The sequence below is a fragment of the Trachemys scripta genome, chromosome 16 (assembly GCF_013100865.1).
Source record: "Trachemys scripta elegans isolate TJP31775 chromosome 16, CAS_Tse_1.0, whole genome shotgun sequence".
Classification (NCBI taxonomy): domain Eukaryota; kingdom Metazoa; phylum Chordata; order Testudines; family Emydidae; genus Trachemys; species Trachemys scripta.
In genome coordinates this window covers 1,264,167-1,285,055 of record NC_048313.1, presented here as the reverse complement: position 1 = coordinate 1,285,055, position 20,889 = coordinate 1,264,167, and the positions used below count along the sequence as shown (strand labels likewise).

General features: G+C 62.5%; 1 protein-coding gene across 2 annotated transcripts in view; it reads right to left on the bottom strand.

Moving 5' to 3' along the window:
• Nucleotides 1-2,236: 2,236 nt before the first annotated feature.
• Nucleotides 2,237-20,889, bottom strand: part of PPP1R13L (protein phosphatase 1 regulatory subunit 13 like) — a 33,875-nt gene continuing 15,222 nt past the window's right edge. Inside the window, exons 2-13 of one of the 2 annotated variants that reach the window (XM_034793161.1) lie at nt 14,860-14,965; nt 13,402-13,532; nt 11,663-12,197; nt 10,829-10,927; nt 10,083-10,180; nt 9,163-9,580; nt 7,834-8,423; nt 7,377-7,514; nt 6,816-6,949; nt 5,816-5,982; nt 5,295-5,494; nt 2,237-3,859 (exon numbers count right to left, since the gene is read on the bottom strand). In XM_034793161.1, the coding sequence (XP_034649052.1) occupies nt 3,824-3,859; nt 5,295-5,494; nt 5,816-5,982; nt 6,816-6,949; nt 7,377-7,514; nt 7,834-8,423; nt 9,163-9,580; nt 10,083-10,180; nt 10,829-10,927; nt 11,663-12,197; nt 13,402-13,532; nt 14,860-14,914 (2,601 nt within the window). In that variant the 5' untranslated portion in view covers nt 14,915-14,965 and the 3' untranslated portion in view covers nt 2,237-3,823. The remainder of the gene's footprint in view (nt 3,860-5,294; nt 5,495-5,815; nt 5,983-6,815; nt 6,950-7,376; nt 7,515-7,833; nt 8,424-9,162; nt 9,581-10,082; nt 10,181-10,828; nt 10,928-11,662; nt 12,198-13,401; nt 13,533-14,859; nt 14,966-20,889) is intronic. The other variant, XM_034793162.1, reaches the window with a different exon arrangement.

Genomic DNA, 20,889 nt, shown 5'->3' with positions numbered 1-20,889 from the left:
TGTCAGCCAGCATGAGCTGGGCCCATTCGACCACATCTAACCCAGCCAAATGCAGTTCTACATGTGGGAACAAGGGACGCCAGCCTCCCCTACCGCACAGGGGGCTGTGTCCTGGCAAGCAGCGACTCTGAAGCGGATTGAGGGGTCACAGTGGGCAAGCAACTCAACGTGAGCTCCCATGGTGATGCTGGTGCCAAGAATGTAAGAACGGCCAGACCGGGTCAGACCCATGGTCCTGCTAGCCCAGCATCCAGTCTCTGACCATGGCTGGTGCCAGATGCTTCATACAGAACAGGGCAATTATGGAGTGATCCCTCCCTGTCATCCATTTCCAGCTTCTGGCAGTCAGAGACCAGGGATATCTAGAGTATGGGGTTGCATCCCTGATGATCTTGGCTAACAACCATCGATGGTCCTGTCCTCCAGGAACTTCTCTCATGCTTTTTTGAGCCCAGTTATACTTTTGGCCTTCACACCATCTCCTGGCAATGAGTTCCACAGGTTGACTCTGCCTTGTGTGAAGAAGTATTTCGTTATAAACCTGCTGCCTATTAGTTTCACCGGGTGACCCCAGGTTCTTGTCTTATGTGAAGGGACAAATAATTCCTTATTCACTTTCTTCACACCATTCCTGATTTTATAGACTTCTATCATATTCCCCCTTAGTTGTTTCTTTTCCAATCCGAACAGTCTCAATCTTTTTAATCTCTCCTCTTACGGAAGCTGTTCTATACCCTTAAGCATTTTGGTTGCCCTTCTTTGTACCTTCTCCAATTCTAATATATCGTGAGATGTGGCAATCAGAACGGCACGCAGTATTCAAAGTGTGGGCGTACCATGGATTTATAGAGCGGCAATATGATATTTACAGTCTTCTTATCTATCTCTTTCCTAAGGATTCCCAACATTGTTTGCTTTTTTGACTCCCGTTGCACATTGAGTGGATGTTTTCAGAGAACTATCCACTATGATTCCAAGATCTCTCTCTTGAACGGTAACAGCGAATTTAAACCCCATCATTTTTTATGTATAGTTGGGATTGTGTTTTCCAATGTGCATTACTTTGCATTTATCAACATTGAGTTTCATCTTCCATTTTTTTGCCCAGTCACCCAGTTTTGTAAGATCCCTTTGTAATTCTTCACAGTCAGCCTTGGACTTAAATATCCTGAGTAATTTTGTAACATCTGCCAACTTTGCTACCTCACTGTTCATGCCTTTTTTCAGATCATTTATGAATATATTGAACAGCACTGATCCCAGTACAGATACCAGGGTGACCCCGCTATTTACCTCTCTTCACTATGAAAACTATTTATTCCTATCCTTTGTTTTCTGTCTTTTAACCAGTTACTGATCCATAAAAGGACCTTCCCTCTTATCCCATGACTGCTTATTTGGGCCTTTGGTGAGGGACCCTTGTCAAAGGCTTTCTGAAAGGCCAAGTAAACTATATCCAGTGGGATCACCTTTATCTATGTTTGTTGACCCCCTCAAAGAATTCTAATAGATTGGTGAGGCATGATTTCCCTTTACAAAAGCCATGTTAACTCTTCCCCAACAAATCGTGTTTATCTATGTGCCTGATAATTCTGTTCTTTACTAGTTTCAATGAATTTGCTTAGTACTCAAGTTAGGCTCACCGGCCTGGGATTGCTAGAATCACCTCTGGAGCCTTTTTAAAAAAATCAGTGTTACATTAGCTCCCTTCCTGTCATCTGGTAGAGAGGCTGATTTAAATGACACACCGCAGATAGTAATTCTGCAATTTCACATTTGAGTTCCTTCAGAACTCTTGGGTGATACCATCTGGCCCTGGTGACTTATTACTATTTCATTTATCAATTTGATCCCAACCCTCCTCTATTGACAGGTCAATCTGGGACAGTGCCTCAGCTCTGTCACCTAAAAAGAATGACTCAGGTTTGGGAATCTCCCTCACCTCCTCTGCAGTGAAGACCAGTTCAAAGAAGTCATGTAGCTTCTCCACAATAACCTTGCCTTCCTTGAGTGCTCCTTTGGCACCTTGATCATCTAGCGGCCCTATTGATAGCGTGCCTGGCTTCCTGCTTCTAATGTACTCCCCCCCCCCCCTCATTTGGGGTATACATTTAGTTTGAGCCTCTATGAGGGTGCTTTAAAGTTCACAGTGCTGAGTACAGTCTGTTTAGCTAATCCCAGAGAAGACCGAGAAGTGACTCGATCACAGTATCTAAGCAACTTCATGACAGCCAAACTGGGTACTAAAGGGCACTTTAATCTAATGGAGAAAAGCAGAACAAGAACCAATGGCTACAAGTTGGAGCCTGACACATTCCAGTTAGAAATTAGGCACAAATATTTACCAGTGGAACAAACTCTCCAGGGCAATGGGGGATTCTCCACCTCCTGATCTCTTCCAGTCCAACCTGGCTGCCTTTTGGGAAGATGCTTCAGCCAAGCACAAGCGATTGGGTCCCTACAGGGATAACCCTGGGGCAGTTCCCTGGCCTGTGACAGAGCAGGTCAGACTAGATGATCTAACAGGCACGTCTGGCCTTGGAATCTGAGAGAAATACAGGTTCTACCACTGGAGTAAAAGCCTCTCCCATGTGCACAGCAGCCAGGCGCACAGGGGCACAGGCCCCGGCAGCAGGCTTCATGCGAAGGGCTGCAGGACAGGACAGCACAGCTGCATTCCCAGCCCACCGGGGTTCCCTGGCTCAGCCCCACACCTCCAAGCTGCTCCATTGATGGGAAAGCTTTTCCCCCCTTCAGCATCACACCGACACAGCGAACAGCCGGAGATGAGTGGCGGAGAACCAGGGCCCGTGTGGGGAGCTGAGCTGAGGCCGGCAGGTAGCGGGGTGGGCAGAGGGACGTCTTTGGGGAGTGAAGAGCACAGAGTTGGGCCCAGCTCAGCCTCGTTCCCCACTCCCTGGCTGAATGGGGGCTGGGCGCCAAGCCCCATGGGTAAGGAGGACAGCAGCACCATAGGGCGCATTGTACGGGTACCAGGAGTGCTGCCAGACTGTGGAGGAAACTGGGCCCTGCGTCTTATTGGCCTGGGTCTCTGTGGAAGTGCCCAGGCTCCAGCGAGGGTGAAGCCCCCTGAACCTCACCGCTGGGGGTCACCGAGCCGACTGGCCTCAATGCATGCTGGGACCCAAAGTCTCCGTGGGCTGCATGTCCAGATCTCGAAGGATTCTCCCCCTGTATGCCCATTAGGTGTGACTGGCAAGGGCTGGCAAGCAGATGCGCCTGGGCCCAGTGATTCCCACAGCTGCTCGGAGACTGGGCCAGGAAACGACTGCTCCCCGCACCTTCCCCCAGCCACGGCACTGCGACAGGAGCAGGGTGGCACCTGGTCCGGCCCAGGAGGCTGCCCCCGCCACACTTACCCACCCTCGGGTTTTCCCAAGGCAGAGGCTGTTTGGTTTGGTTAGAGACCAACTTGAATTTGTTTCCCATCCCCTGCAGTCACTTATACCAGTCTCTGATGCAGATGAGCCAAGGACAGGGCCCGACTGAATCCAGGGTGAGACCCAGCACCCACCAACGCTCTCCCCCCCGCCCCCAGTGCACACCAAAGCCATGTCCTCCCCCCATCCCACCTCTCTGCCAGCAGGACGCTGCCCGGCCCACCTGGCTCCTTGCCAGCCCTGCCCCCCATCCACACAGCCCCCAGGGGCCAATTGACCAAGTCCTTGGGAGAGGGGCGCACTTCCCAGCAGGGGAGAATCCCAGCAGCAGAGCCCCATGTTCTCCCCAGCCCCTAAGTTCATCAGGTGCCAGCTGCATTCCCCGGTCTGTAGCAGCAGCAGATGGGCCGTGTGCTGGCACATTAGACCTTCCGCTGAGGCCTCACCCTGGGGAACAGCTAAGGGAGGAGAGAGAGAGAAACAGTGTGAGCTTCTCCACAGCAGTGCCCTCCCAGGGACCACAGCGTCACGAGCTTCCCCACAGCGGTGGCTATTGGTCAGTCGTGGTCATAGAATCATAGAACATCAGGGTTGGGAGGGACCTCAGGAGGTCATCTAGTCCAACCCCCTGCTCAAAGCAGGACCAATCCCCAGACAGATTTTTGCCCCAGACCACTAAATGGCCCCCTCAAGGATTGAGCTCACAACCCTGGGTTTAGCAGGCCAATGCTCAAACCACTGAGCTATCTCTCCCCTCAGAAGCCTGCCAGTGTTCAAGGGGCCATAGCTCCACCAGATCCTGGCTGGAACTGGGGCTCCAGGGACTGGCCGGCTCCCAGCTGTGGAACTGCGAAGTGAAACTGCCATTCTTCTCCGTTTCAGGGCTGCTATTTACTGAATAGCTCCGAATTCTTGTCAGTTTCACAACTCTGTTTCAGGAGCACGACATTCTGGTCCTTCTGGAACCAATTTTTCAGGGATCTCTGGTTCCCCAGGGAATTTTGGTAAATGTATTTTCTGAATCTGAACCAAAGCAAATTAGAAAATACCAAAGCTTCAGGCGAACGGAAATCCCCGAGTCTCGGGCCAAACGCACATCAGCACAGCTAGGTCCACCTGGGGCGTAAAAAACCACACTGGCCAGTGACCCAGTGTGTAGACAGCGTTGTCGCCAGAGGCTCGGGCAGGTTCAGGTTCTGGGGTTCGGGGAGATGGTGTTCCTAAGGCAGCAGGACTCCTATTGTCAGCAGACGCTGCATCTGCACTAGGGGCTCTGCTGCCACAGCACAGGTTCTCAAAGTGTGGGACGCCCCCCCCGCCCCCCAGGGTGCGTGAATGAACATCCAGGGGATGCGGCAGGGTCTGGGCCAGCCCCCATGGAGGGGGAGGGAGTGCTACCCAACCCCGCTCCACTCCCGGCTCTGATCAGACCCTGCCTCCAGCCACGTCCCCGGCTCCCGGCCCCGCCCCTGGCCCTCTGCTCCCTGCCCCACGGCAGCCCCCAGCCTCAGCTGCTGCTCCATTCCCTGCCAGGGGCAAGGCTGGGAGTGGAGCCGCACCTGGCTGCAGGCCCGGCTGCCGGCCCCCACCGTGGCCTGGCTGCAGCTCCACTCCCGCCCCCAGCCTCGGACCCACTGCAGGCCCCAGACCCACGCCCAGCCCTGCCTGCTTAACTGGGGCCGCATCCCCCCTCCCCAAGCCCCAGCCCCAGGAGATTGGAGGCACGGACAGGGGTAAGGGGGGTGCAACCCTCAAAAGTTTGGGGACCGCTGGGCTATGGGCTTTGCAGTGAAGACACAGCCTAGGTCAGGTCTGCTCCCAGGTGGTTCCTCCTCCAGCCCTGGTTCGGTGCCCGGCCCCTCCCCATCCTGGTGAGCTCAGGGCAGGGCTCACCCCAAAGTAGTTCTTGGGCACGTAGCCCTCCTGGCCATAGAGCGAGGCCCACCACCAGTCCAGCTCCTCCTGGCTGTCGCGCCGCAGCACAGTGACCGGCTCCCCCTCGCGGAACGACAGCTCGTCGCTGAACTCGGCGCTGTAGTCCCACAGCGCGTACACCACCCCGTTGTTCAGCAGCCCCATGTTCTGCTCCACATCTGCAACAACAGCCCGGCCGGGCCGGGGGGAGCGTGAGCCAGACACCACCACGGGGACGGGGGGAGGCGCACGAGCGAACCAGCTGCCGCGGGCTTGGGAGGCAATAGCCAGCACCCCCCGGGGAGGCCCAAGTCCCTCTGTGGAATAACCCACCCTCCTGGCCCCAACCCTCCTACCAGCCACCAGGCTCCCCATAGAAGTGTCCTGCCCCTTCCCCCCAGGGGGAGTCAAGCCCCGCCCCCCAACATCTGCCCCAACCCTACCCCTATGAAGTTGACCCCCCCAGCTCCCCGCTCCTCCCCACGGTGGCCCCACCTCACCAGCCAGGTAGTTGAAGCACTCGCTGTAGCCCTCGCGGTAGGGGTCGCACTTCTCCAAGGCCATGCTGCCGTCGCTGAAAGTGGTGGTGAAGATGGCGGCTCCGTGCCGGATGAGGGCCATGCAGATGGCCGTGTCGTTGCAGGAGGCGGCGCAGTGCAGGGGAGTCCTGGGGGGCGGGAGGGACAAGCTGACAGGCACCCGGGGCAGTGGGGGGCTCTGCTGGGACTGTCAGCATCTGCCTGCGCCAGCGGGCACGACGGAGACCTGGGGCAGGCAGCACTGGGGACAGAGACGGATCAGCAGCCCAGGCAAGCTCTGCCTCCCCAGCCACGCACACAGTATCCGCCCGCCCACCTCAACCTTGCCCGGGCCCGTGGGGAGCACGGTCTGAGGTGCCGAGGGCACAAGACTAGGCCTGGCATGCTGCGAGGGAGGGGCAGGGTGCAGGGCTGGGCAGCGGGTGATGGGGGGCATGGAGGCTAGAGCAGTGCTCTGAGGTGCCAGGGCTGTGCAGCAGGAGGGGGCTGCACATAGGGGAACGCTGGCAGGCACAGGGCTGCATAACAGGGGGCCACAGGGCTGCATGGCAGGCGTGGGGCTAGGCAATGGGACACAGGGTGCAGAACAGCACTGGCAGGTGTGGGGCTGAGTGGCGGAGGGCCACAAGGCTGCATGGCAAGCGCAGGGCTAAGCACTGGGACACAGGGCGACAGGCTGCATGGCAGGTGCAGGGCCAGGCACTGGGATGCAGGGTGCCAGGGCAGCGCTGGCAGGCACAGGGTTAGGCGCTGGGACGCAGGGTGCCAGGCTGGGTGCCAGGCGCGGGGACGCAGGGTGCCAGGCGCGGGGACGCAGGGTGCCAGGCTGGGTGCCAGGCGCGGGGACGCAGGGTGCCAGGGCAGCGCTGGCAGGCACCAGTGGGCACAAGACTGCACAGTGGGTGCTGGCAGGCACAAGAGTGCAGGGCGGGTGCCGGCAGCTGCGTGGGCGGGCGCTCACCATCCGTGGCTGTCCATGGAGTTGACGTTGGCGCCCACGGCGATGAGGAAGTCGACGATGTTGTGGTTGGCCCCGCAGATCGCGTTGTGCAGCGCCGTGATGCCCTCGTCGTTGGGCTGGCTCGGGTCGTTGAGCTGCGGGCCAGAGCGGGTGAACTCCAAAAACGTTGCCAACCCCCCTGCCCCAGGGCTGTGCCCCCTGCTCCCCCCGCACACCGGGCCCGTCCCAGGGGCTGCGTCCATCCCGATCCATCGGAGCAGGGCAGGACACTCGCCATCTCCCCGTCCGCTGCTGACAAAGGAGCCGCTTTCGCTCACCAGCCGCAGGGACTGGAGTCCGTGTGTAGCTGGCCAGGCGCCAGCCGGACGAAGGGGAGCGGCACACCCTGGGGCTGCACCGGCCCCCAGCCATTGCCTCCTGCCCAGCCCGCGCTCAGCAGGTTGGGAGCCGCCCGGGGATTCTGGGGTGGATTCCGGTGGTCCCTGGCAGGCCACGTGGCTGCAGGGGAGTTGGCAGCTCCAGTGTCCCTCCCAGAGGGAAGGGGCGGGGCAGCAGCCTCACCTCGTTCACTGCCTGCTGCACCACGTCCAGCTCGCCCGTCAGGGCCGCGTCCAGCAGCAGCACCAGGGGGTTGAGCTGCACCCGTTTCCCCAGCCGCCGCCTCGGGGACGAGAGCTTGCGCAGCACGGAGCGCTTCTCCTGCAGGCACGCAAGGGGCAAGGTCACGGTGTGGGCGGGAGGGGCCGGAGCTGTGGGGAGCTCAGTTCTGGGAGTTGCGGGGCGGAGGGGGGGGCTGGCTGACAGCTCCATGGCTGCACCGGTGATGGGGAAGCCCAATTCTGGGACTTGCGGGGATGGGGAGGGGGTGGGGGGCTGGCTGACAGCTCCATGGCTGCACTGGCAAGGTGGGAATGGCCCTGTCCTGGGGCTGTGGGGAGGGGCTGGCTGACAGCTCCATGGCTGCACATACAGGGCTGGGTGTCAGGGTGCCGGGGCCAGGGTGCATGGCTGCACTTACAGGGCTGGGCGCCGGGGTGCCGGGGCCAGGGTGCATGGCTGCACTTACAGGGCTGGGCGCCGGGGTGCCGGGGCTGGGCGCCGGGGTGCCGGGGCTCTCCGTAACAGCCAGCAGGGGCGACGCTGCGGGTGCTGGCGAGCTCTGGGGCGCGGGCACCGGGGCAGGGCTGCCCGGGGTTGCTGCCTTCAGCTCAGCTGTCTCCGTGATGAGCGGCAGGTCGTCTCCCGCCGACACGGCGTCCTCCTTGCGGCCCCGGTGATGGAAGAGGCGGCTGATGAGCTGCTGGTATTGCTTCTTGTGGGTGGGCGGCAGCGCAGGGCCGGGGCTCTGCTCCATGGAGCCGCGGCGCTTCAGGGGCCGGGGAATCTCCGCCAGCACCCGGGCCACCTCCTCGAACTCGGGCACCCTCTGAGCCTCGGGGGGCAGGACCGGCTGCAGGCGGGTGGGGCTCAAGGGGCGAGCCACCTCCTCCGCCTCTGCCACCTCGCTGCCCCGCAAGATGCTCTCCAGCTCGGGCTCCGTGTCGCCCCCCGCCGGGGCCCCTCGCACGGGCTCCACTGGTGCTTCGAGGGCTGAGGCCCTTCCCGTTGCTGCCAAGAGACACACCAGGTCAGCCCTCCCAAGCCCCCAACCCCAGTCAGCACCCCCAGACGTGGGGCAGCACCCCCAGACCCAGCACAGCACCCCCTAACCCAGGGCAGCACCCTGAGACCCAGACCTGTCAGCATCCCCAGATGTGGGGCAGCACCCCCAGACTCAGACCCAGCACAGCACCCCCTAACCCGGGGCAGCACCCTGAGACCCAGACCCCAGTCAGCACCCTCAGACCCATGACAGCACCCCTAGACCCAGGGGAGTCAAGGCAGCACTTCCTTCCCCAGATCTGCAAGGGCAAACAGGGCAGCCCCCCCTCCCCAGCCCCAGACAGCACCCCATGACCCAGGACAACACCTCTAGACCCAGGAGAGCCAAGGCAGCACCCCCTATCCCAGATCCAGAGGGGGAACCAGGGCAGCACCCCAGACCCTCACACCAGTCAGCACCCCCAGACCCCAGGCAGCACCCCGAAGCCCAGAGCCCAGTCAGCACCCCCTTCCCTACACAGCACCCCCAGACCCAAGGGGGGATCCCCAAAACCTGCTCAGTTCCACCCTTATCCCTACCAGCCCCCCTGGCCCTTGCACATATCCAGCCCCCCCCTCAGGGCGCCCCATTGCTGAGTGCAGAGCAATTCCCCGTTTCCCCCCACACGCTGCCCCATGGTGCTAGGGATCTGACCTCACCCCCACCCTGGGGGGACCAGGAGACCATCTGCCCCGGGTCTCTCACCTTCAGCCCCCGACGGGGCCGGTCGCAGCGGAGCCTGGGCCGGAGGAGATGGCTGCTGGAGCTGGGGCTGCTTCTGTGGGGAGCGGAGGAAGATGGGGGAGCCTGGGGCCCCCTGGGGCTGGCCCTTGGCACTGGAGGCTCCGGACGCCCAGAAGGCGTTTTGCAGCTTGAAGATCATGGAGAGGGGCAGGGGCTTGTGGCGCTTCGCCCGCATGCCCTGCGGGCTGGGGGGCGGCATGGCGATGCGCGAGACGGGCTGCTGGGAGAACTGCCAGTTGCGGGGCAGGGTGCCCGTCTGGCTGGCGGGCAGCAGCCTGCGGAAGGAGCTGTCTGGTCTGCGCTCGCCGGGCAGCAGGGACACTTTGTAGTTGCGTGGCAGCGTGGCGCTGTGGATGGCGTAAGGCTGGGGGCACTCGTCCTGGAGGGGGGAGAGGGCGCTGTGAGCCGGCCAGGATCGGACGCAGTGCTGGGAACACCCCCCGGCTCCCACCCAGCAGCACCGGGGGACACCCAGCCACAAGTCATTGCAGCTTCCACACCTAGTCAGCACAGCCCTGGCTCCAGGGTCCCCCAGCAGCGGGGCAGGGCCCATGCAGGGCTGCCGCCAGATTGCAGCGTCTGCCCAGTGCTGGGTTCCCAGTGCAGGGGCGAACTCACGGGCCCAGCTGGCCCCAAGCCCCTCCCCTGTCACCCCAGATCAGGCCCAGCTAGTCCCATCCCTGCGCCAGTGGCCCCAGATCAGACCCATGGGCCCAGCCAGCCCGGTAACTGGCCTCTGGCAGGGGTCAGCTTGGCCTGATGCAGATGAATTCTCTTCACCCCGCAGAGCACACAGGGACTGGTGCTGTGACTCCGTCCTCCCCATGCGGTACCACACTATGGGCCAGCCCCGCCGGCTGGTAGCCCCGGCCAGCACTTACCTTGCCTTGCCCTGCGGCCCCGTCCAGGCTCGATTCCCTCCAAGGAGCCAGCTGCAGCCCCGTGGGTGCCTGCCTGAGCCCCGCGTGCACGTCTCCTCCTGCGGGAAGGCAGCTGGTGAGGTGGGAGGCTCCCATGTTGTCTCAGGGACCAAGCCACACCCTACTTTCCTGTCCTACTAGGATGGGGGTCTTGGGGGGCTCTGTGTGGAAATGGAGCTGGCACCCATCATGGGACAATGCTAGGAGGGACCCCCGGCGCTGCTAGCTCCCCCATGGCCTGCAGGGATCCCCGGCACTGCCAGCTCCCCCAGGGCCTGCCAGGGACCCCCGGCGCTGCCAGCTCCCCCGCAGCCACGCGGCTTGCCAGGGACCCCCTGCACTGCCAGCTCCCCCGCAACCACACGGCCTGCCAGGGACCCCCGGGGCTGCCAGTTCCCCCGCAACCACACGGCCTGCCAGGGACCCCCAGGGCTGCCAGTTCCCCCGCAACCACACGGCCTGCCAGGGACCCCCGGCACTGCCAGCTCCCCTGCAGCCATGCGGCTTGCCAGGGACCCCTGGCGCTGCCAGCTCCCATGTGGCCTGCCAGGGACCCCCGACGCTGCCAGCTCCCCCACATCCACGCGGTCTGCCAGGGACTCCCGGCTGCCAGCTCCTCCACAGCCGGGAGCTTCCCAGAGACTGGGAGTGGGAGAGAGAAGTCTGTCCATCCCCCCAGGCCCTCCCCACGGACCCCGGGCGCTCACTCTCGTAGCCGGCCGAGTGGGACGATTTCTTCTCGTACGCCACGTCCAGGTCCGACTCGTTCCAGCTCTTCTGGGGCCTTCGCCGGATCACCAGGTCATCTGGGGAGAGAGACTCTGAATGGTCTCACCGGCGCCAGTCCCTGGGTCCTCAGCCCTGCTCTGCCCCCAGCAGGGGCCATTCCAGCCCCAGGATGGGGGATGGGCAGGGGAGACCTCACCAGTGTGACCCAGAGATAACTGCCTGTCTTAGCCCCAGCTCCTCCCTGCTCTGAGCCAGGGGTCCATGCCCCACCCCCCTTTTTACTGGCTGTAAGGGTGAGCAGTGGGGCGGGGAGGAGCGAGCAGGGAGCAGGGTCTTGGGGCGGAAGAGGTGGTGCAGGAGCAGGGCTTCAGGGGCGGGGACAGCAAGGGAGCAGGGCCTCAGGGACAAGGGTCGGTGCAAGGGCGGGGCCTCAGGGACACGGGTCGGTGCAAGGGCGGGGCCTTGGGGAAATGGGCAGTGTGAGGGCGGGGCCTTAGGGGAAGGGGCCGGGCCACAGTTCAGGCACCCACGTTGGGTGACCAGATGTCCCGATTTTATACGGACAGTCCCGATATTTGGAGATTTTTTTTTTATATGGTCTCCTATTACCCCTCACCCCCATCCCAATTTTTTACACTTGCTGTCTGGTCACCCTACACCCATGCCCCCCCACCCCACACACACACACACTTCAAGCCCCCCTCTAGTGCCCCCTAGAGGACCAGGACCAGCAGTGCACTCTGCTAGGCACTCCCCTTCCCCCCAAAGCCACATGGGGAGGGGGCCTGTGCGTCAGGCTGGGGCTGGCTTACCTTGGGCCCGGAAGGGGGCGAAGGAGCTGGGCCCAGTGGGGTACAGGCTGTGGCTCTCGTAGGGCGGCGGGTGGGGTGGCCGGGGAGACAGCGCGCGGTCCGGGAAGAACATCTGTGGCGCCGAGGCCTCAGAGGGGGTGGGCACCAACCTGGGGGAGCCCGCGCGGCCCACCGGCCTGGAGAAGGCCAGGCGCTCCGCGGCACCAGCCTGCCACAGGGAACGCGGGGAGGGCGCGCGTCCCTTGGGGCTGGGCAGGGGCAGCGAGTCGTAAGAGACGGGCAGCACCTTGGGCCGGGGCGACTGGGCCCGCTCCAGGGGCTCGCCCTGCAGGTAGAAGGGGGACTGGGGAGAGGCGGGGTGGGCCTTGGCAGGTGGGCTGTAGACGGCGGTGGGTGAGAAGGTCTCAGCGTGGTAGGAGATGTAGCTGTCGGTGCTCTCCAGAGAGAGGTTCTTCCTGGCGTACTGAAGCTGTGGGGACGTGGCCAAGCGAAGCGGCTCTGGGGCGTGCGAGGGGCTGGCGCCGTATCTGTCCACCTGAGAGCAGCAGGGATAGGGTTACCATTCGTCCGGATTCCCCCGGACATGTCGGCTTTTTTAAGTTAAAAATAGCGTCCGGGGGGAATTTGTCAATGTCCGGACTTCCCCCCATACAGAGCGTGCGCGGCTTACAGGGCAGCCGGCCGGATGGTGCCACTCGCACGGGCTCCGGCAGCCAGAGCCCTTCTTCCACTTCCCCCCTCCTCTCCCCTGAAACTTGACACCACTCCCCTCCTCTCTCTCCCTCCCCCCCCCCGCATTCGCAGATGGCCGGCCGGCCGTTTGCCTCGGCCTCCGGCAGTCTGGAGCTCCAACCCTGCTCCCCTCCCCCGCTGCCGAGCGCACCACTCTGCAGCACGGTAAGGGGGCCGGGGGCCAGAGAAGCGGCAGGGAGGTTCTGGGGTGGGGGGGGTAGTCAAGAGACAGGGAGCAGGGGGAGGGTTGGATGGGTCAGGAGTTCAGGGGGGGGCTGTCTGGGGGTTGGGGGCGTAAGGTTTTGGGCAGTCAGGGTACAGGTGGGGGGCGGTCTCAGGAGGGGGCAGTTAGGGGATAAGGAACAGGGAGGCTTAGGTAGGGGGTGGGGTTCTGGAGGGCAGTTAGGAGCAGGGGTCCCAGGAGGGGGCAGTCAGGGGACAAGGAGCGGGGGGGAGGGGTGGGGGAGCGGTGGGAGCAGGGAGTGGGAGGGAGTGGAAGGGGCAGGGGCGGGGCTAGGACAGGATGGGGGCGGGGCTCGGGCGGGGCTCCTCCCCTCCTCTTTTTTGATTGTTGAAATATGGTAACCCTAGGCAGGGAGAGCAGATGGGCTCAGCACGGGCCAGAGAAGGCCCCTGCCCCATCCAGGGAAAATGAGACTCTTATGGCACCACTGCACCGGGGGGGGCATAGCACTAGGGGGCGCTGTGCTGTAGGGAGCAGGGCAAGGACTCATTGGGGGCTCTGTCCCTTCGGGGTGAGTGCTGACCCCACTGGCCCAGCATAGCACTAGGGGGCGCTGTGCCATCTTGGGGATGAGAGACCTGAACTCCCGCCCACTTGCTTCCTTCACGAGCCCGCTCACAACACTCCCCTTTGCCAGGGTGTTAGCCCTGGGGCCCTGGTCAAATCCCATCCTCCTCCCTGAAACATCCCACCTCAGAGATGGCTGCATCTCAGTGGTGGGGCAGTGCTCCCCGTGACAAGCCGTCTCCCTTCCCTGCCGTACCTTGGGTTGCCCAGCAGTCTGCCCCGGGCTGTCCGTCCACAGGGTTTCCAGCTGTCTGGACAGCTCATCCACCTTGGCTACGGCCGTGTCCAGTTCCACCTGCTTCAGGTCAATGTGCTTCATAGCTAGGGCTGGGGGAGACGGCACCGTGAGGCCCTGTGCCAGGGCAGGCTCTGCACCCGGCTGAGCCTGGCTATGCAGCCACGGCCCTGCGGGGGCCCTTGTCCCTCTCTGAGTGTATTTGGGCAGGCTGTCGATTTCAAGAGAGGCCCTTAGACTCAGTGAGCGACGGGGTCCCAGGTTCATCCCATCCCCAGCTCATCTCCAGGCCTCTCCCAAGGAGTCGGTGGGTAGCAGAGAGCTCGGGCCTGTTGGTGGGACGCCTAGGCTGCCGGATCAGCAACCGCAGCCCAAGAGCTCTGGGAGGCTGTGACCAACTAGCTGAAAATCCACTAGCTACCGCACAACCCCCAGAACCCCAACTTACTGCACCCCAAACCCCTGGCCACCACACACACCTTCTGCATCCTCAGAACCCAAACCTACTGCACCCCCACCCCCTCGCCCCCCCACACCCCCTCTGCACCCCCCAAAACCCCAACCTACTGCACCCCAAACCCCTGGCCACCACACACATCCTCTGCACCCCCAGAACCCCAACCTACTGCACCCCGAGCCCCTGGCCACCACACACACCCTCTGCACCCCGCAGAACCCCAACCTACCGCATCCCCAACCCCTACCCCCTGGCCACCTCACACACCTGCCAGCCACCACACCCCCTCTGCACCCCCCAAAACCCCAACCTACAGCACCCCAAACCCCTGGCCACCACACACACCCTCTGCACCCCGCAGAACCCCAACCTACCGCATCCCCAACCCCCACCCCCTGGCCACCTCACACACCTGCCAGCCACCACACCCCCTCTGCACCCCCCAAAACCCCAACCTACTGCACCCCAAACCCCTGGCCACCACACACACCCTCTGCACCCCCCAGAACCCCAACCTACCGCATCCCCAACCCCCACCCCTGGCCACCTCACACACCTGTCAGCCACCACACACCCTCTGCACCCCCCAAAACCCCAACCTATTGCACCCCGAGCCCCTGGCCACCTCACAACCCTGCCAGCTACCACACACCACCACCAAATCTCCAACCACCCCATATCCCCCACCTTCCTGGCCACCCCACATGCCACCATGCACCCTCTGCTCCCCTCGGAACCCCAACTCCCTGGCACCCCAAATCCATGAAAGCCACCATGCACCCTCCAACCCCCAGGCACTGCCCCCAAGCCCCTAGTCACCACACACCCACCAGTGCCCGCTCCTGGCCACCCCCCCAAACACCTCCCCCCAGTCACCATACAGCTCCCCGCTCCCTCCCCAGACCACTGCGCACAAAGCACAGGGCCTCCCCCGCCTCCGCCCCCCATCTCTTTGCCCTTACACTGGAAGCTGAGGTCCAGCAGGTCCGGGGCACCATGCATCTTCTCACTGGCCATGGTGCAGGGGGCTCCGAGGCCACTGGCCACCAGCTGCAGTGTGGCAGGGATCTGGGGACGAGAAGCATTGCCATTGGGACCCAGAGCCGCCTTCTCAGCCAGGGCCTCCCCCTTGCCCTGCCCAAGTGCCAATGGGCTGAGTAGGCACCCGGTGCTCAGTATCGCTCCCCTGCCTTATGAAGCAGCCCTGGGAGCCAGGGGCGTGGCTGGCTCCTGCCCGGCCCTGGGAATGCAGGCGGAGTGGCTGACTCAGGGCTCTTGGGCAATGGAAGCAGCAGCAGAGACACCTGACCAGGCCACACGCGCCGCCAGTCCCAGCCCTCGCGAGCCAGATTGCCACAGCTAGCATCCAGCACCAAATGGGACAGGTGTGGGGACACCCGGGCACCGGGACCCAGCACTGCCACCGACGCGGGGGCTAGGGACACAGCGAGCACCCAGCCCACCTGGCACCACCCCCACCAGGTCGGTGATACTCCAGCCCCTGGCACATCTGCTCCACTCTGAGTGGCTGCTGCCCCCATCCCCCCAGCAGCCCCTCCGGGACCTGCCCTCCCCGCTCTCATCACCCAGAACCCCCCAGGGACCTGCCCATTCCATTCCCCTAGGGGACCCAGCCCCCACCCTGTTACCCAGAATCCCTTGGGGACTGGACTTGCCCCCCACCCTGTTACCCAGAATCCCTAGGAACCCTGCAGCCCATTCCTGGCCACATGCTGTAACTGGCTTAAATCACTTTCAATAATAATAATAATCAAAACAATTAATCTATTGTGAGGCTCTGCACCGGGCATCCTACCCGAGAGCAATCACCACCAGAGCTACCTGCTGTGGGCACCTCTGCCCCGAGCGAGGCACCCCCCGGACACGTCACGCCTGCGCCAGCGTGTGGCACCAAAATGGAAGTTATCGTGGGGAGAGGCTCCAGTGTACTCAGGGTGAGCCAGGCCAAAGCCCAGCTCGCCGTGCCTGAACCAGTCCTCACACCGGGCTAAAAGCCACCACGGCCTGGCCTGGCACAGCACACCCTCCCCCCAGTACTGGCAGTGCCACAGCCCCACAGGAGGGGCTGGCCTCAGCACCCCGAGACCACCACGACGCAGAGCAGAGCCCCCAGAACCGTCTCCTGAGAGCAAGGAACAAGTGGCATTAGGATACACGTGGGCCCCCAGAGACACAGGCAGGGGGGCGTAGACAACTGCATGGACAGGTACAGACAGACACACGGTGACATGGACACACGTACACTAATCCCACGGGACTCTTACATCCAGCCATGGGTCCAGAAAGACTGGGGTGGCCCAACCCAGAGCTGAGCCTTGTGCCTCTATCTGGGCCCAGCCAGAACCTGGTCTGTCCTCCTCAGCCACGGGGACCCAGAGCCTGGCTGCGCCTGGGGGCTGGTTCACGTTGGGCCCCTTGCTGGAAGCATTTTGAGCTGCAGCCTCAGACGCACTGAACCAAGGCTCTACACTGTCTCCAGTTACCAGCCACAGGCAGAAGCCGCGCCTGGGGCAAGTCAAGGGGGCAGGGGAGGGCACCAGCAAATGAGCTGGGGGATACGCAGCGAGGGGTTCAGAGCTGTGGGGCAGGGGATCATGCCCCTGCAGCCCCCACCCAAATTTCCTACCAGTGCAACAAGGGAGCTGGCCCCAGGGAGTGCGCGGAGCCCACAGGGGGGGCAGGACTGGGAGAGACAGGCTGGCGGGTCAGGGGATCGAATTCAATTCTCAGCTGTGGACGCCCTTCATCGCCAGCCCTACCCCGAGCCGCAGCTACCCCTGAGCTGCAGCCGATCGCGGGGCCTACCTAGGCTGGCACCGAGGGCCAGGGAAGGAAGAGCAGGGAGGCCACAGGGGGAGGACGCGGCCAGCTACGGCTGCGGTGGAACGCACAGGCCCTGGGAGGAACCAGTAGGCCATGGAGGAAAGGAATTGTAGGGGCTTTGCCATGGGGTCTGGGAAGGAGCAGAGTGAGCTAGGATGGGATCACTATGAGACCCCTGCTCCCAGGGGAAAGGAGGGGCCTGGGGCAGAGATGCCAACTCCATGGGTGCTCAGCACCCACCGGCGGCCCCGCTGACCAGCTCCTCCCAGCACCTCCTACCCACCAGTGATCAGCTGTTCAGCGGGGGGCTGGAGGCAATGGGAGGGAGGGGGCAGCGCGAGGGTGGGAAGTGGCAGGGCCGGGAAGAGGCGGGGCAGGGCCTTGGGAGAAGGGGTGCAGTGAGGGCAGGGCCTGGGGTGGAGCCGGGGTCGAGTCCCCCCTGGGAAATTAGAAAGTCGGCACCTCTGGCCTGGGGCACAGAGCCAGCCCTGCAAACGGAGCAGCGTGGGTCAGCCAGGCTGCAGGCCTAGCCTGGGGGGCTTGCCCAGGCCGGGGAGTGAGGGGTGCCAGCACACACGCCAGCTAGCCCAGTTTCAGCACCAGAGCCGACCAGCTTGCATCTTCCCCGCCACAAGGGTGGGGGCGGACTCAGCTCTCACTGTAAAACCCTCATGGAGACAAGGCTCGGGAGGGTTCACCCAAGGTAGCCAAGTGAGGCCAGCACTAGCCCCTGCCTGGGTATCCTCAGGGCATTGCTGCACAGCCTTGTAAAGCCCTCACGGCGCCAGTGGGAGAGCAAGTGTGGGCTGGAAACGCGTGGCTTTATGGGGGGTGAGGGCACAGCCCGAGGGGGGTTTAAAGCCAGGTGAGTTAAACTTGCCCCCTTTAAGCTCTGCCCTGCACTCAGCGCCTGTCGCCGGAGCTGTGTGCGGGCGTACACGACCACCCCTCATGCGGGTGCAGCGATACGGAGATCGGCCTGCTACCCGTGTGGGAGTAACTAACGCGCTGCAAACCCCCATGCTACCCCGGTAGAACTGCCTCCACACTGCAGAGACACTCAGAGCTATGCACAGGTGAGGCCCTGAAGCCAATGGCCAGGCTCCGGCCCGCATGCTGCTGTGACGTGCAAGCTCAGACGTTTCCCCGTGTGGCCACGGCTGGCTCTGGAGACCCAGGGAGGGAGCAAAGACTGAGGCTGTGTCTACACTGACACTCTTGTCGGTCAGGGGTGTGAAAAAAAACACCCCCACCTCCTGGGCCGCTGTAAGGTCTGTAGTATAGTGCGGAGACAAGCCAGCATGATAAGCCTTCAAGCACAGACAGGACCCTGATCCTGGCCCCACCCTGGTGAATCCAGGACCAGGGGTCGCAGGGAGGGAGAGTGGATTCCCCAGGCAAGAACGGAAGGAGTGCGGAGCCGCTCTGTCTGCTTTTCGGGACAGAACCTGGCGGGGCCCAGCCAAGGGGAAGGGCTTTGGGCTGCAGCTATCCGATACCCAACGGAAACAAGGCTGCCCGGGCCTGTCACCTTCCTGGCAGGAGCACAGGCTGGAGAGGAGGCTGCTTCCCGGGGGGGCTGGGAGTCAGAGCCTCGCTCACGCCACGTCGGCCGGAGCCTCAAGCACGCGAACGCCACTGCAGACCACGCTAACCAAGGCCAGAGAAACAGGCCAGGGGATGGGCCCAGAGCAACCCAGCTAGCCCTCCCGCAGGAGTATCTACAGCCCAGGAGCCGCCTGGCTGGCCAGGAGGGCTGGGGCCTGGCCCTGGGCTTAGTGAGAAGCCACAAAGCCTGGCAGGATGTGAGCCCTGTGGAGGGAGGGGAAGGCAAACACGCTAGGGACAGGCCGGGGGCTCTGCCTCTCCCTGACGGGGGATGGATTCGGTCAGGGATCATCCTAGGGGGAAGGCAGGGCCTTTCTAGCTTCCGCCCCATCGTCCCCTCAATCCTCCTGCTCTGGGGTTAGGCCCCCCTGCGCTCTGCCATGCTGGTACCCGTGCAGCTCTGCCCTCTCCCCCTCTGGACTGAGCTCCCAGCTGGGGCCATCCCCCCCGGCGAAGTGGAGTGCCTCTGTGGCCCGAGCTGAGCTCCGTCCCCACACCCACTGCCCTGGGAGGGCTCTGCCCTAGAGAAATGACTGCCGTGCTCTCTGACCAGGAGTTCGGGCCACGGACTGCAGCTCCAGAGTGCTGCCGGCTCATGGCCCCAGCCCCCGCCAGCTGGGTGACTCCCAAGAATGCCCCTGGGAGAGCAGCGTTAGGGTCACCGCAGGCAGGGCCTCCCAACATCGCGGGCAAGGCCAGGGACTGCTCCCCGCGCTGCCACCTGGGCAGCACTGGGCTCGGCTGCTCCCAAGTGTTGACGTGCTGCCTTGGTGGGTACGCACAACGCACATGCAGACACAACAGGCAGGTGCACACACACCATAGGTACATGCAGAGGTACCTATACCAGATACACACAGTGCATGCAGACACACAGAGCAGAGGAACATACCCTACATACACACACAGAGGCATGTACACCCCCCCACACACACACACACACACAACAGTGCGTACAGACACACAGAGGTACATACACCCTACATACACACACAGTGCGTACAGACACAGAGGAATGTACACCCTACATACACACACACTACATACAGACACAGAGGAATGTACACCCTACATACACACAGAGGAATGTACACCCTACACACACACAGTGCATACAGACACAGAGGAATGTACACCCTACATACACACACAGTGCATACAGACACACAGAGGAATGTACACCCTACATACACACACAGTGCATACAAACACAGAGGTACATACACCTGTAGCAGGGCGGTTACCCTGCTCCTGGGATAAAAGGAGTGAGAGCAGCTGAGGGAGGTGGCTGGGGAGCTGGCCTGATAAGAGGGCTGTGAGTAAGGAGCCCTGTGAGTCTCACTCCAGCCCTGGAGTGGGAAGGACCTCGCTGCCTGGGAGAGACAGGGTACCATCGGCAGAGCAATGCTGGGGAAGGGTCAGGCTGAGCTGGGGAGCTCAGGCCTGGCAGGAAGGCCTAAGGAGGTATTGGGGCTGCAGGGAGACAGCTGGGGCTAGAAAGGCAGCAGGTCCAACCCCCTTGCCAATGAGGAGTGGCCATGACAGACTGCAGTTTGCCCCAGAGAACTGGAGCTAGATGACGACTGGCAGTAGCCACTGAGGCAAGATGGGCATAGGGGGTCCCCCTGGGAGGGGAGACCCAGAGTGTGGAGGCGCTACACCCAGGATAAAGGGCACCGGGGTCAGGGAGGAACATGGGGCCTGAAGTGCCTGAAGTACAGTGGTGGAGATTGATGAGGAAGCAGGTACCGGTAGGGAGATACCGGCCAGTGGGAGGCACTCCGAGGCTGGACTGAGCTAATTCCCGGACTGACCAGCAGGAGGTGCCCCGGCAGTGAGTACCTGCTGTGCTACAACACCTTACACACACACGTACATACACCCTACACACACTGTGCATACAGACACAAAGAGGTATGTACACCCTACACACACACTGAGCACATGCAGAGGTACATATACCCCCCCCCCCCCCAAATACACACACACAGAGATGTGCAAAGCCCTAGACACCTGCGTGCAAAGCCCGGGAAGCCGGGGCACACCTGTGTGGCTGAATGGCCAGTGGTTTTGCTGAGCATCTCCTAGGCCCAGCCTGGCATTGAGCGTCACCGTGATGCATCCCTCAGGCTGGAGGAGGCAGGGACGGTTGGGAGACACTGATACAGAGACGTCACAGGGTTGTAGCACACGGGGGTTGAGGCTGTGTGGGGCTGAAGCAGCCTGACCTGGTGCTTCCGGGGCGGAGCAGCATCGCCCTGTAGGTCACTCCTGTCCCCCCTTGTGTATCACTGTCGTGGATTGTGGGAGAGTTAGGGCCCTGCACCCCTCTTCCCGAGATTCACTGCGAGACTCAGCCAGCCAGTAAAGCAGAAGGTTTATTTAAGGACAGGAACACAGTCTCAAACAGAGCGTGTAGGTACGACCAGACTCCCTCAATTAGGTCCCTCTGGGAGGTTCAGGGAGCTTAGACCCCAGCTTGGGGTTCCCTGCGTTGCACCACCCAGCCCCAACCGAAAACTAAACTCCCAACTCCTCCC